This window comes from Phyllobates terribilis, unplaced genomic scaffold, assembly GCF_046119375.1.
Source record: "Phyllobates terribilis strain yellow unplaced genomic scaffold, ASM4611937v1 Scaffold_1__5_contigs__length_1240528914, whole genome shotgun sequence".
Taxonomy (NCBI): domain Eukaryota; kingdom Metazoa; phylum Chordata; class Amphibia; order Anura; family Dendrobatidae; genus Phyllobates; species Phyllobates terribilis.
The window spans coordinates 1228978536-1228995645 of NW_027362761.1; the positions used below are offsets into that span (position 1 = coordinate 1228978536).

A 17110-nucleotide genomic window follows, 5' to 3' on the forward strand; every position below is an offset into this window, starting at 1 on the left:
GGGTGTAATAATGACTATACACAGTGATATCACAGGAGTGTAATAATGACTATACACAGTGATATCACAGGAATGTAATAATGACTATACACAGTGATATCACAGGGGTGTAATAATGACTATACACAGTGATATCACAGGAGGGTAATAATGATGATATACAGTGATATCACAGGTGTGTAATAATGACTATACAGTGATTATCACAGGGGTGTAATAATGACTATATACAGTGATATCACAGGGGTGTAATAATGACTATACACAGTGATATCACAAGGGTGTAATAATGACTATATACAGTGATATCACAGGGATGTAATAATGACTAATCAGAGGGGTGTAATAATGAATGTACAATGATGTCACAAGAGTGTAATAATGACTATATACAGTGATATCAGGGGGTTGTAATAATGACTATACAGTGATGTCACAGGGGTGTAATAATGACTATACACAGTGATATCACAGAGCTGTGATAATGACTACACAGTGATATCTCAGGGGTATAATAATTACTAACCACAGTGATATCTCAAGGGTGTTATAATGACTATATAGTGAAACAAAAGGGGTGTAATAATGACTATATGCAGTGATATCACAAGGGTGTAATAATAACTATATACAATGATATCACAGAGGTGAAAATGACTATATACAGTGGTATCACAGGGGTGTAATAATGACTATACAGTGAAATCAAAGGGGTGTAATATTGAATATGCACAGTGTTATCACAGGAGTGTAATAATGACTATATAAAGTGATACCACAGGGATGTAATAATGACTAATTACAGGGGTGTAATAATGACTATACAATGATGTCACAGGGTGTAATGACTATACAAAGTGATATCACAGAAGTGTAATAATGACTATATACAGTGATGTCACATGGGTGTAATAATGAATATATACAGTGTTACCACTGGGGTGTAATAATGACTAACCACAGTAATATCGCAGGGGTATAATAATGACTAACCACAGTAATATCACAGGGGTGTAATAATGACTGTATACTGTGATACAGTGATATCATAGGGGTATAAAAGTGACTATACAGTGAAATCAAAGGGGTATAATAATTACTAACCACAGTGATATCACAGAGGTTTAAAAATGACTATACAGTGAAATCAAAGGGTGTAATAATGACTATACACAGTGATATCACAAGGGTGTAATAATAACTATATACAATGATATCAAATCTTTAAAGATTAAAAATAATGGTCTATCTATGACGTTCCTTAATTCCTGCAGTACTCGCGGGTGTATCCCATCCGGGCCCGGGGATTTGTCACCTTTAGTGATTTTTAGACGCCGCCGCACTTCCTGCTAGGTTAAGCAAGTGACATTTAATGGAGAATTTTTGTCATCACTGATCATGTTTTCTGTCATGCGATTTTCTTGTGTAAATACGGTTGAAAAAAAAATCATTTAGCATATTGGCTTTTTCCTCATCCACCATTTCTCCCAACCTATTTTTAAGGGGGCCAACACTATCATTTTTTAGTTTTTTACTATTTATGTAGTTAAAGAATATTTTGGGATTATTTTTACTTTCTCTGGCACTGATTCTCTCTGCCTCAATCTTTGCTGCCTTGATTTGTTTTTTTACAGAATTTATTTAATTTTCTATATTTATTTAATGCCTCATCACTACCTACTTGCTTTAGTTCTCTAAATGCTTTCTTTTTGTCACTTATTGCGCCCCTTACAGCTCTATTTAGCCATAGTGGTTTCCTCCTATTTCTAGCATGTTTATTCCCATAGGGTATATATTGTGCACAGGTCCTATTCAGGATGCTAATAAATGTCTCCCATTTGCTTTGTGTAGTTTTATGTCTCAGGATTTCGTCCCAGTTTATTGCACTAAGATCATCTCTCAACCATTGGAAATTTGCCTACCTGAAGTTTAGTGTCCTTGTAACCCCTCTACTACACATCTTATTAAAGGATACATGAAAACTTATTTTGTGATCACTATTACCCAAGTGACCCCCAACTCGTATATTTGATATGCGGTCTGGCCTATTGGTTAATATTAGGTCTAGCAGTGCCCCCGTTCTTGATGGGTCCTGAACCAGTTGTGAAAGGTAATTGTCTCTCATAGTTGTCAGTAACCTATTACCTTTGCTGGAACTACAGGTTTCTGTTCCCCAATGTATTTCAGGGTAGTTAAAGTCCCCCATAATAATGACTTCTCCTTGAGCCGCTGCTTCATCTATTTGCTTTATGAGGATATTCTCCGCTGCTTCCATTATTTTTGGAGACTTATAACAAACCCCTATCAGTAATTTATTATTTTTTCCCCCTCCCCTTATCTCCACCCACAGGGACTCTATATTTTCATTATATTCACATATATTCTCACACAAGATGGGTCTTAAGGATGATTTTACATATAAACACACACCCCCCCTGTAGCATCGGCGTCTCTGCCCCCTGACAGGCAGAGACGCCGTCCCCCTTATCGCCGCGCTCCTGGTGCGGCGTCTTCCGGCTCTCCTGCTGCTGCTTCCCGCGCGCTCAGCTTCCTGGGCACTGTGCTTAGGGTGCGCGTGCGCGCGCTCCCTCCCTCTTGAGGGCACCGCGCGCGCCGTCCTAAGGAGTCCCCGGCCAATGGCCGGAGGACTTCTCATATAAAAGTCACCTCCAAAATGGAGGTGCCCGTGCAAGGTTGCAGCTCTGTGTTCTAACTCTGCTTCAGCCCTCAGGTCCCGCTGCTAGTCTGACTACCAGTCCAGTCCGCCAGCTTGACTACCAGTCCAGTCTGCCAGCCTGACTACCAGTCCAATCCGCCAGCCTGATTACCAGTCCGCCAGCCTGACTACCAGTCCAGTCCGCCCGCCTGACTACCAGTCCAGTCCGCCAGCCTGACTACCAGTCCAGTCCTCCAGCCTGACTACCTGCCCAGTCCGCCAGCCTGACTACCAGCCCAGTCCACCAGCCTGACTGCCAGCCCAGTCCACCAGCCTGACTGCCAGTACAGTCCGCCAGCCTGACTACCAGTCCTGCCCGACAGTCTGCTTACGGTCCAAACCCGCCAGTCTGTCTGTGGGCCAGGCTTGCCTGCCCGGAGAACGTACCAGTTACCTGCCGTGCCTACCAGCCAGCCTACCTGGAGGCTCCTGCCAGTTACCCGTGGTGTCTGCCAGTCCGTCTACCCGGATCACCCGTCAGCCTGCCTGCCGTGCTCATCTGCTGTACCGGTCAGTCCCTGCCTTCTGACCCGTGGGAGTCACCTGCTCTCATACAAGGACTGGTCCAGAGTAGCACCTGGTCCCTCTGCTCGGTCCTTCCCTGGTTCACGGAGTCGATTGAGCTGCCATGTGACCTTGGTCAGTCTGACTTGATACCTAGTTATGCCCCTCTGGTCCCTCCTTGCACCTCAACACAGAGGTTCCACCACCCCGATCCGTAACATGCCCCCTCGCTTGTTTGTACGGTCATTTCTGAACAGACTTTAGCCCTGTAAATGAACTGCCCAGTCATGGCTCTCGTCCAGCCATGTCTCAGATATCCCCACCATGTCATAATTATTTTCCAACAAAATTAATTCTAATTCCTCCATTTTGTTGGTGAGGCTTCTGCCATTAGTGTACATGCATTTTATGTATCTCTCTGTACCTCTATTCCTTCTTACTATATTGACTGTTCTAACCCCACCCCCAATTTCTTTATTTGTGCCCAGGTCACTATCTACACTATCTTCCCCACCTATAAAATGAATACCCTCCTCCCCAATCCCTAGTTTAAACACTCCTCCAACCTTCTAGCCATTTTCTCCCCCAGTACAGCTGCACCCTCCCCATTGAGGTGCAGCACGTCCCTAGTGTAGAATCTCTAGCCAACTGAGAAGTCGGCCCAGTTCTCCAGGAACCCAAACCCCTCCTTCCTACACCAATTCCTGAGCCACTTATTTATCTCCCTAATCTCCCGTTGCCTCTCTGGCTTGGCACGTGGTACAGGCAGTATTTCAGAGAATACCACCTTGGCGGTCCTTGCTTTAAGCTTGCAGCCTAATTCCCTGAAATCATCTTTAAGGAACTTCCACCTACCTCTAACTTTGTCATTTGTGCCAATGTGCACCATGACCGCTGGGTCCTCACCAGCCCCTCCCAGTAATCTGTCAACCCGATCAGCGAAGTGCCGGACTCGAGCACCAGGTAGGCAGCACTCTAATGCTAGCACACAGTGATAACACGGAGGTGTAATAATGACTATATACAGTGATATCACAGGGATGTAATGATGATTATACATTGCTGTCACAGGGGTGTAATAATGACTATACACAGTGATATCACAGGGGTGTCATAATTACTATATGCCGTGATATCACAGAGGTGTAATAATGACTAATCAGTGATATCACGGGTATAATAATTACTAACCACAGTGATATCACAGGGGTGTAATAATGACTAGTCAGTGATATCACAGGGATGCAATAATGAATATACACAGTCATATCACAAGGGTGTAATAATGACTATGCAATGATGTCACAGGGGTGTAATAATGACTATACACAGTGATATCATAATGGTGTAATAATGACTATTTACAGTTATATCACAGGGGTGTAATAATGACTATAAACAGTGATATCACAGTGGTGTAATAATTACTATAAGCAGTGATATCACAGGGGTGTAATAATGACTATAAGCAGTGATATCACAGTGGTGTAATAATTACTATAAGCAGTGATATCACAGGGGTGTAATAATGACTAGTCAGTGATATCACAGGGATGTAATAATGAATATACACAGTCATATCACAAGGGTGTAATAATGACTATGCAATGATGTCACAGGGGTGTAATAATGACTATACACAGTGATATCATAATGGTGTAATAATGACTATTTACAGTTATATCACAGGGGTGTAATAATGACTATAAACAGTGATATCACAGTGGTGTAATAATTACTATAAGCAGTGATGTCACAGGGGTGTAATAGTGACTAATCATTGGTATCAGAATGGTGTAATAATGACTATTTACAGTTATATCACAGGGGTGTAATAATGACTATACACAGTGATATTACAGTTGTATAATAATTACTAACCACAGTGATATTACAGGGGTGTAATAATGACTATACACAGTGATATCACAGGGATGTAATAATGACTATAAACAGTCATATCACAGGGGTGTAATAATGACTATATACAGTTATATCACAGGGGTGTAATAATGACTATACACAGTGATATTACAGGGGTATAATAATTACTAACCACAGTGATATCACAGGGGTGTAATAATGACTATGCAATGATGTCACAGGGGTGTAATAATGACTATACACAGTGATATCAGAATGGTGTAGTAATGACTATTTACAGTTATATCACAGGGGTGTCAGAATTACTATACACAGTTATATCACAGGGGTGTAATAATGACTATACACAGTGATATCACAGGGGTGTCAGAATTACTATACACAGTGATGTCACAGGGGTGTAATAGTGACTAATCAGTGGTATCAGAATGGTGTAATAATGACTATTTACAGTTATATGATAGCGGTGTAATAATGACTATACACAGTGATACCACAGAGATGTAATAATGACTAATCACAGTGGTGTAAGGCTATGTGCCCACGTAGCGTTTTTGTAGCGTTTTTGCGGCGTTTTTACGGCCTCAAAAACGCTTGTAAAACAGCCTGCCATTCAAAGCAATGTGAATTCGGATGTGCTGTGCACATGATGCGCTAATTTGCGCGTCAAATTCGCATTGTAAAATGCAGCATGACCATTTCTACTGCGATTACGCTTCAAATTCGCGGCCATTGAGGAACATTGAAACGCAGCAAACCCGCAGGTATATGTGGATTTGCTGCGTTTCAATTAAAGTCAATGGTCGCAATTTTGCAGCGTAATCGCGGTGCGTGTGGTACCCGGGATGAAGAGGAGACTACAACTCCTCTCATCCCGGCTACCACGCGGTGAAAAAAAGAAATAAAAAAGTTAAAAATAAACAAAACCTGTATATTCACCTCTCCGGTGGCCCCCGGTCTACTCCCGGCCACGTCCTCTCGCCTTGGCGTCCCGCAGTGTACTGTCAGGACCTGCCGTGACGTCATTTAGTCACCTGATGGTCACGAGAACGCTGACGTCAGTGGTCAGGTGATGGTCGCGTGACCATCAGCTGACTAAATGACGTCACCGCAGGTCCTGACAGTACACTGCGGGACGGCAAGGAGGGAGAGGACGCGGCCGGGAGCAGACTAGAGGAGACCGGAGAGCAGACTGGGGCCCGCCGGAGAGGTGAGTATACAGATTTTTTTTTTTTTTTTAACGTTTTAATTCTTTTTTTTTTACTATAGATGCTGCATTTAAAGCATCTAAGTTGTTCACACATTATAAATCCATGCCGGTTGCATGGATTTATATTGTGTGATCAACTTGTCAAGCACTTTCCAAGTGATGTTCAAAATCGCTTGGAAAAGTGCTTGAAAAAACCCATGCGAAAACGCTGAAAAAACTCTTCTCTCTGGCAGAAAAAAACGCATGTAAATCTGCCAGAGAGAGGCAAAAACGCTCTGCATCAAATCTGCTACGTGGGCACATAGCCTAATAATGAGTATAAAGCATAAGTCAAATCTCAGACCTAGAGTGGGTACGGAAAGTATTCAGACCCCTTTAAATTTTTCACTCTTTGTTTCACTGCTGCCATTTGGTAAATTCTAAAAAGTTCATTTTTTTCTCATTAAAGTCCACTCTGCACCCCATCTTGACTGAAAAAAAATAGAAATGTAGACATTTTTGCAAATTTATTAAAAAAGAATAACTGAAATATCACATGGTCATAAGTATTCAGCCCCTTTGCTCCTCAGTATTGAGTAGAAGCCCCCTTTTGAGCTAGTACAGCCATGAGTCTTCTTGGGAATGATGCAACAAGTTTTTCACACCTGGATTTGGGGATCCTCTGCCATTCTTCCTTGCAGATCCTCTCCAGTTCCGTCAGGTTGGATGGTAAACGTTGGTGGACAGCCATTTTCAGGTCTCTCCAGAGACGTTCAATTGGGTTTAGGTCAGGGCTCTGGCTGGGCCAGTCAAGAATGGTCACAGAGTTGTTCTGAAGCCACTTCATTGTTATTTTAGCTGTGTGCATAGGGTCATTGTCTTGTTGGAAGGTGAACCTTCAGCCAAGTCTGAGGTCCAGAGCACTCTGAAAGAGGTTTTAATCCAGGATATCTCTGTACTTGGCCGCATTCATATTTCCTTCAATTGCAACCAGTCGTCCTGTCCCTGCAGCTGAAAAAGACCCCCATAGCATGATGCTGCCACCACCATGTTTCACTGTTGGGACTGTATTGGGCAGGTGATGAGCAGTGCCTGGTTTTCTCCACACATACTGCTTAGAATTATCACCAAAAAGTTCTATCTTCATCTCATCAGACCAGAGAATCTTATTTCTCATAGTCTGGGAGTCCTTCATGTGTTTTTGAGCAAACTCTATTCGGGCTTTCATATGTCTTGCACTGTGAAGAGGTTTTCGTGGGCCTCTCTGCCATAAAGGCCCAACTGGTGGAGGGCTGCAGTTATAGTTGACTTTGTGGAAGTCCTACTGCATCACAGTGATCTTGGGGTTCTTCTTTACCTCTCTCACCAAGGCTCTTCTCCCACGATTGCTCAGTTTGGCTGGACGGCCAGGTCTAGGAAAACTTCTGGTGGTCCCAAACTTCTTCCATTGATGAATTATGGAGGCCACTGTGCTCGTAGGAACCTTGAGTAATGCAGAAATTATTTTATAACCTTGGCAGGGGATGGGGAGATGTCCGAGTAGCGGCGGGCTGTTAATCTAATTTTTTTTTCTTAATATGTGCAGATTCTGGCAAGCCAATCAGGGTGCTGGAACCATCCACAATGTCCAGACTCAAGGGCTTGTGCCATTGGCTGCTGAAGTCACATGTCCCACTCCATATAAAGAGCAGACATGTTGTATTAGCTCCATTTTGTCAATGTAACAGTGCAAAGAGGCTGCTCCTGATGCTGCTCCTGGATACTGAGAGATTTGAGATAGTTAGCTAGGCGGTTGCTTCTAAGTCAGATAGTTTAGATAGGGTCCTGTGTGGCTGTGAAATCGACCTTCCAGCAGATCAATCGTTTTTGCTATTAGTGAGGTCCAGACGGAGACACCCTGCCACATTTCAGCTTAGAACTCTGTTGTGCTGATATTGTGCTCCATGCAGGAGTACACCTTTGAAACTAATTTTTTCTGTTCCTACCATGCTACATTGACCAAGCCATATCTGATCTTGTAATTCTTTTGCGCTGAGATTCAGCTGTATCCAGGGCTGAGGGCCCAGCTCGCAAGCTTACAATCTACATGGAAATGGGGGGACACAATAGGTAGAACATGGTTAGCAGCCAGTATCTGTCTAAGTGCAGTTGCTGTGTGCTTTTGGGTACATAGTGGATGTGGAGACAGATGAATACGCAGGGGCAGATTAAGATTAATATTTAGGAGGGAACAGGGGAGAGTTAGGCTTGTCTAAACAGATGTGTTTTTAAAGCATGCTTAAAAACATGTGGGCTAGATATTAGTCAAATCGTTTGGGGCAGTGCATTAAAGAAAACTGGAGACGAAGGTGCGAGGTTTGGATTAGGGAGGATGTTAGTCTTAGATCAGTTGCAGAACGGAGGGCACGGGAAGGGTGATAGACAGAAAAGAGGGATGAGATATAGGGCGGTGCAGAATTGTGGAGAGCTTGGTGGGTGAGAGAGATGAGTTTGTATTGTATTCTGTAGTGAATGGGTAACCAGTGCAATGACTGGCACAGGGTAGAGGCGTCGGTGAATACGAACCTGGCTGCTGCATTCAGAAGGGATTGGAGAGGAGAGAGTTTGTTTAGAGGGAGACCGATTAGAAGAGAGTTGCAGTAGTCCAGACAAGAGTGAATAAGACCGACAGTAAGAGTTTTTGCAGTATCAAAGGTAAGAAAAGTTTGGATTCTGCAGATGTTTTTAAGATGCAGGTGACGAGAGCGAGTGAGTGATTGTATATGGGGAATAAAGAAAAGTTGTGCGTCAAATATTACTTCAAGACAGCGAGCTTGCTGCTTGGGAGTTATGGTGGCACCACCCAAGGAAATTGCAAATTTAGGTATAGGTAGGTTAGTAGAGGGAGGAAAAACAAGGAGTTCAGTTTTGGAGAGATTCAGTTTCAGATAGAGGGAGGACATGATGTTAGAGACAGCAGAAAAACAAGCACTGGTATTTTGTATTAGAGTGGGGGTGATGTCAGGGGAAGGAGTGTATAGTTGGGTGTCATCAGCATAGAGATGATGCTGGAAACCAAATCTGCTGATAGTTTATCCAATAGGAACAGTATACAAAGAGAAGAGGAGTGGGCCTAGGACTGAGCCTTGTGGAACCCCAATAGGAAGGGGAAGGTTAGAGGAAGAGGAGGCGGCAAAAGATACAGTGAATGAGCATTTAGAGAGATAAGAGGACAACCAGGAGAGAACGGTGTGGCCGATGGAGCGGAGCATAGTGAGGAGGAGCTGGTGATCCACAGTGTCAAATGCAAAGTAGTGACCATTATATTTAGCTGTTAGTATATCATTAGAGACTTTAGTGAGGGTCGTTTCAGTAGAGTGTGACGAGCTGAATCCCAATTGTAAAGGTTCGAGAAGAGAGTGATCTGAGAGCTAGCAGATGAGACGGGAGTGGACCAAGCATTCCAGGAGTTTACAGATGAAAGGAAGATTAGAGACCAGTCTGTAGTTAGCAGCGCAGTTCTGGTCCAGGGATGGCTTTTTAAGTAAAGGGGTTATGATGGCATGTTTGAATGAAGACCGAAAGAGACCTGAAGAAAGAGAGAGGTTAAATGTTTTAATAAGGTGGGTAGTGACAGCTGGGGAAAGGGACTGAAGGAGATGTGAGGGAACAGGGTCACTGTTGCAGGTTGTAGGATGAGAAGAAGCGAGGAGTCTGTTCACTTCTTTTGTGACAGACATGAAGATGGAAAGTGAACTTGAAGTGCGGGAGGGAAAGGGATCCAGACTGTGAGGGGATTGTGCTAAAATGTTTTGACTGATTTGATTGATTTTTTGTAGGAAATAAGTGGACAGATTGTCAGCGCTTAGGTTGCTGACAGGGGTCTGTACTTTAGGGCTCAGGAGGGAGTGGAAGGTTTCAAAGAGTCCTTTAGCGTTGTTGGCTAGAGATGTGATGAGGGTGGTAAAGTAGACTTGTTTAGCCAGATGGAGAGCAGAGTTATAAGTTTTGAGCATGACCTTATTGTGGATGAAGTCTTCTGCTGAAAGTGATTTTCTCCACTGACGCTCAGCGCACCTTGAGCAGCACTGGAGAAAACATGTTTGCATCGTGTGCCAGGGGTGCCATCTATGCCAGGTCATTCTGCTTGTAGCAGGTGCTGCTTTATCCAGGGCACTCTGAATGTATTGTTATAGAGTGACAATGCCAAGTCTGGTCAGAAGAGGGAGGAAATAGGAGCTAAAGATGACTGTAGATTGTTCGTGAGCTGCTGGGTATTGATGGCACGTAGATTTCTGTGTGTTTGGTAAATGGGGGTGTCCTGGGTGAGGAGACTGTTCTTGACAGAGAAGGAAAGAAGGTTGTGTTCAGAGAGCAGGAGAGGGGAGTTAGTAAAGTCATGCAGCGAGCAGAGTTGTGAGAAGACCAGGTCCAGAGTATTCCCGTCTTCATGTGTAGGAGAGTTAGTAAGCTGTGAGAGGCCGAATGAGGCAGTTAGAGAAAGAAGATGAGAGGCAAATGGGGAAAGCGGCTTATCAATGGGTATGTTATAATCCCACATGATGAGAGTGGGCATATCACAGGATAGGAAGTTTTGAAGCCAGGTGGCAAAGTGATCCAGAAACTGATGGGAGGAGCCTGGAAGGCGATAAACAACCGCCACTCGAAGGGAGAAGGGTCTAATTGTGTGGACTTCAAAGGAAGGAAACATAAGTGAGGGAACCAGGTGAATGACCTGAAAAGCACATTGTGGTGAAAGGAGCAAACCAACACCTCCACATTTTCTGCTATATTTTATGTAACTACTGCAATTGTTCTTTTTAACGGACAATCCAAGAATAAACTGCTACTTTTTTAATAAGAATATAGTGATATATTCTTTAATCAATCGCATCTGATAAGAAGTCTTCTATAAAAATATACCTAAATAAGTATTTTTAACACGCGTCTCCTGCTCCGTTCACTTGCCATGTTTTCTGGAGAGACACTTTGAATATTTTGTACATAGAATCAATCTCACAAGTGCCCAGCACACATGTTCTCTTCAAGCTAGATCTGGATATATTGGAAGTGTGCGCTGGGATGTAGGACTATTTTGCCTTCTTGAATAAGCAATTAGCAAGAGACCGCAGCAGGCATTACTATGCACGACATACAAACGTCCACACTGGACAGACAGACCACAAATCAGCAAGCGAAAGAAAACTGAAAAGAAGCAAAGCAAGCACCTTCGTGAATAATCCCTTCTGGTCACTTCTGGGACATTTCTGGAATATATCCGTTTTCCACTTCAGAAACTGCTAGTTAGGATGACTGGTCAGAGACCAGGCCCTCTAGATTTATACCTCTTAACTAGTTAGACATGAAAGAAGCCAGGTGTGAATAGAAGGGAGGAGACACAGGGAGACAGGTAAGAATTAAACTAATGGGATAAATTAACAGACAAGAGATAAGAGAATGTTACTAGCAACACAGCAAGGAATTGAATAGGAATAGAACATACCAGCATAAAACAGACACACAGTTTTGAATGGGGTTCATTCATCAATATGCAGACTATTGCGTGTTGGGACATACCTGTGAATGAAACAGATAGTCAGATCAGAAGTGATGGCAATATTGAAGCATATATAGCATGAGATTACATGTCAGGATTTCTGGGATATTTCCGTTATCCACCTTGCAAACTGCACTTAGGATAACTGCTCAGAGATAATTAGTCTCAGATGCAAATCACTTTTCCATCTTTTCTATATTTTCGCTGAGAAAAGCTATAACAGTCTATAGAAACCCTGGCCAGTCAGATAGATTTCTAATTTTGTATTATTTGCAGAGCTTCATTATTGAATGTGCATTCGTACAAAGTGCGCCTTATTACCCAGGCAAAATACAGGGAATTTGTGTCCACTGTTTCCTGGCGCTGCTGTCCATTCATTCCAATTGCTGCATATAAAAAGCCTTTATCTAGCCCCCTACATTCAGCTTTCCCTGCATTAAAGCTATGTTCACATGTTGCTTTTTGAATACCAAAAATATTCTCAAAAACCAATTGTTTGAATTGCTTACTGCATTATCTGGGATGTGTATGTGATTGTGGTTTTGCTTGTTAGTTGTATTTGGCGGTAGCTGCTCCTAGTAAGCACCTGTTCACACCTTGTTTTGGAAGTGTCGGCCAGTTTTTTCGGTTTTGCTCGGTGTCATGGGATTCCCAGTTTGGTTGAGCATTTTAGTCTCTTTAGGAAGATAACATATCTAACAGAGGATGAGGAATTCTAGAGATGATTATGGATGTTTTATTCTACATAAAAAGTGCATCTCAGACTACAACAAAAGCGGTGGCTATGTGTCCAGAGTGATGGCCTAAGCTAAACTGCTGTGGTAGAAAAGTAAACTCTCACAATTTATTTTAATCCTAACAGAAAACGCCAGTAAGAACTTGGAGAAAAATGTCATCTTATCCTCAAATAACAAAGGAGAAGATGAAGATTTTATGGAGCACTGTGCAGCAGGAGAGCTCATTACAGGACTACTCAGTACAGATGTGTCAGGTAGCCCCTCACATCTTGGGGAACTTTCTCTTGGCCGATCCCAGATTGTTACCGAAGGTAAAGGTCAGAAAGGGGGTAAAAGGTTTCAGTGTGGCGACTGTGGAAAATGGTTTACAAAAAGCTCAAGTCTCCTTACACACAGAAGGATTCACACAGGAGAGAACCTCTATCCATGTTCACTTTGTGGGAAATGTTTTACAGGTAAATCGCACCTTGTTATACATGAGAGAATTCACACAGGAGAGAAACCGTATTCATGTTCATTATGTGGCAAATGCTTTACTAATAAATCACATCTTGTTACACATGAGAGAAGTCACACAGGGGAGAAGCCGTATCCATGTTCAGAATGTGGGAAATGTTTTACACAAAAATCACATCTTGCTAAACATGAGAGAAGTCACACAGGAGAGAAGCCATTTACATGTTCAGAATGTGGGAAATGCTTTATAGATAGATCATGTCTTGCTACACACAAGAGAATTCACACAGGAGAGAAGCCGTATTCATGTTCGCTCTGTGAGAAAAGTTTTACAGATAGATCAAGTCTTTTCAGACATGAGAGAATTCACACAGGAGAGAAGCCGTATTCGTGTTCAGAATGTGGGAAATGTTTTACAGATAAATCAAGTCTTGTGATACATGAGAGAATTCACACAGGAGAGAAGCCGTATTCTTGCTCATTATGTGAGAAATGTTTTACAAATAAGTCAAATCTTATAATACATGAAAGAAGTCACACAGGAGAGAAGCCATTTACGTGTTCAGAATGTGGGAAAAGTTTTACTACTAAAACCAAATTTAAGGATCATCATCAAAAAAATCACACAGGGAAGAAACCATTTTTATGTTCAGAATGTGGGAAATGTTTTAAAAAGAAATCAAATTTTGAAATTCATTGGAGAATTCATATCGAGAAAAAACCATATTCTTGTTTGGAATGTGGGAAAAGCTATAAAAGCAAAAAACGCTTTTTAACACATCAGGTTATCCACAGACATTAGCCGCTCAATACCAGTCAATATATTAGAGGGAAACTTGCCAGGATTTCCAAACACTCCATTTATATTTATTCTTTTTAACATATGTGGACATATTCGGGTTAATATTTTTATTTCATTCATATGTAGAAAAGTAAAGTGAAGGCAATTGTTAAAGCAATTTCTAGATATTCCACCTCCTTCTGTGACTTGAAAAGCTGGTGCTGTCCTCTGGAGCAACATCATCCTATGGGCATTTCTTGTACGACCTCTTTCATGGTGGCTTGTCTGAGTCAGGAATGCTTCATTATCCTTTCATCTGTTTTAGCTTACAAAGTGCTGCTAGATAGTGAGTCAGGCTTAGACATGAGGCGGCCTATTGTTCTCTTATGTAGGCATCGGGCACAGACAATGTTACACCCCCCACCCATGGAGCTTCATGCCATTTGGAACCAGCATTTCTCTTTCTATTATCATTTTTATAGGGTTTTTTCTCACAGTTTTCACTGACAAATACTGATACATAATGTAGAAAAAAATATATATATAGCGGTCTCATTTCTCCTACTTGAATACATTTCCTACTTCCATTGAGGGTGTGAACGAACTACACTGCTCAAAAAAATAAAGGGAACAGTGAAATAACACATCCTAGATCTTAATGAATGAAATCTTCTCACTGAATACTTTGTTCTGTACAAAGTTGAATGTGCTGTACACACAAAAATCACACAAAAATCATCAATGGAAATCACATTTATTAACCAATGGAGGCCTGGATTTGGAGTCACCCCCAAAATTAAAGTGGAAAAACACACTACAGGCTGATCCAACTTTGATGTAATGTCCTTAAAACAAGTCAAAATGAGGCTGAGTATTGTGTGTGGCCTCCACGTGCCTGTATGACCTCCCTACAACGCCTGGACATGCTCCTGATGAGGCTGAGTATTGTGTGTGGCCTCCACGTGCCTGTATGACCTCCCTACAACGCCTGGCCATGCTCCTGATGAGGCTGAGTATTGTGTGTGGCCTCCACGTGCCTGTATGACCTCCCTACAACGCCTGGCCATGCTCCTGATGAGGCTGAGTATTGTGTGTAGCCTCCACGTGCCTGTATGACCTCCCTACAACGCCTGAGCATGCTCCTGATGAGGCTGAGTATTGTGTGTGGCCTCCACGTGCCTGTATGACCTCCCTACAACGCCTGGCCATGCTCCTGATGAGGCTGAGTATTGTGTGTAGCCTCCACGTGCCTGTATGACCTCCCTACAACGCCTGAGCATGCTCCTGATGAGGCTGAGTATTGTGTGTGGCCTCCACGTGCCTGTATGACCTCCCTACAATGCCTGGCCATGCTCCTGATGAGGCTGAGTATTGTGTGTAGCCTCCACGTGCCTGTATGACCTCCCTACAACGCCTGAGCATGCTCCTGATGAGGCTGAGTATTGTGTGTGGCCTCCACGTGCCTGTATGACCTCCCTACAACGACTGGGCATGCTCCTGATGAGGTTGCGGATGGTCTCCTGTGGGATCTCCTCCCAGACCTGGACTAAAGCATCCGCCAACTCCTGGACAGTCTGTGGTGCAACGTGACGTTGGTGGATGGAGCGAGACATGATGTCCCAGATGTGCTCAATCGGATTCAGGTCTGGGGAACGGGCAGGCCAGCCATAGCTTCAATGCCTTCATCTTGCAGGAACTGCTGACACACTCCAGCCACATGAGGTCTGACATTGTCCTGCATTAGGAGGAACCCAGGGCCAACCGCACCAGCATATGGTCTCACAAGGGGTCTGAGGATCTCATCTCGGTAGCTAATGGCAGCCAGGCTATCTCTGGCAAGCACATGGAGGGCTGTGCGGCCCTCCAAAGAAATGCACAGAACAGCAGGATTGGCAAAGTCGCCACTCGCGCTCTGTGCTCTTCAAAGATGAAAGCAGGTTCACACTGAGCACATGTGACAGACGTGACAGAGTCTGGAGACGCCGTGGAGAGCGATCTGCTGCCCGCAACATCCTTCAGCATGACCGGTTTGGCAGTGGGTCAGTAATGGTGTGGGGTGGCATTTCTTTGGAGGGCCGCACAAGAATGGTAAAAAATAAAGATTATACTCACCTTCCGATGTCCTCCCGGTGTTATCTCTGCTGCGTCCGGTCTCTTGGGCGGCTCGCGTTGTTTGAAGGACCTGCGGTGACGTCATTGAGTCTTGTGATGGGTCACATGACTCAAAGACGTCATGGCAGGTCCTTCACAACAGCGCTAGCATTGCAAGAGACTGGACGCGGCAGAGATAACACCGGGTGGACATCGGAAGGTGAGTATAATCTTTATTTTTTATTTTAAATTCTTTTTTTTACAGTTTCTATGGTACCTGGGTCTGGAGGAGAGTCTCCTCTTCTCTACACCCGGGTACCATCTGCACATTGAAACGCATATAATCCGTGTGTACAAATGTACAGACACGGATTATATGCGTCTCAATACAAGTCAATGGCGCCGATTACGCTGCGTGTCCGCAAAATTAATGGACATGCTGCGGATTTTTGAGCGCAGCATAAACGCAGCAGAAAAATCCGCAGCATGTGCATTGACAGTGCGGCTTGTCATTGAAGACCATGGGGGGCGGATTACCACGCATTTTTGAGGCGTTTATGCTGCGGAAATTCCGCAGCATAAACGCTTGAAAAACGCATAGTGGGCACACAGCCTAAGAGAATAAAGTAAAAATAATCAAAAAAATGTACAATAACCAAATTGAAAAAATGTAGAATATAAATGTCTTTGGTATTGTTGTGTCCAAAAAAGTCTGATCTCTCAAAATGTAAAATGATATAAAATGTATGATAAATCCTGGAAAAAAACATCAAAAGTACAAAATTGTCATTTTTCAGTTACCGGATTCCAAACAAAAAGCAACCAACTTTGCAACTTTCTTCTTGTTTTTTTCTGAATTCTATCATTAAAAAGTGTAACTAAAACAAGCCCTCATGGATTTATTTTTGTGACAGAAAAATAAAAATTAAGGCTCCTTGAAAAAATGAGGCAAAAATCAAAAGTGTAAAAGTGAAATATGTTCAGGTTACTAGGATGCAGGAGATGTACCTTATATAATGCACCTGCACTTACATTCTGAAGTTTCTTTTGCTTCGTTAACATGAAGAGATGAAACATTGACGAGCAGCGTAAGCTTCAGAGCCAAAGCGCGTCACACTGTGGTGTTCACTATTTGTGACCTGCGGCCATTGTATGTATCTGCTGCCACCTCAGACTCGAGCACCATGGAGCAGCTTAAGCATCAGAGCCAAAGCGC

At 43.1% G+C, this 17110-nt stretch overlaps 1 protein-coding gene across 1 annotated transcript in view; it reads left to right on the plus strand.

The window, feature by feature from the left end:
• The window catches only part of LOC141164549 (uncharacterized), a 160990-nt gene extending 146040 nt beyond the window's left edge, over positions 1–14950 (plus strand). The window contains exon 9 of the mRNA XM_073649932.1: positions 12692–14950. Within this exon, the coding sequence (XP_073506033.1) occupies positions 12692–13824 (1133 nt within the window). The 3' untranslated portion in view covers positions 13825–14950. The remainder of the gene's footprint in view (positions 1–12691) is intronic.
• Positions 14951–17110: the final 2160 nt, after the last annotated feature.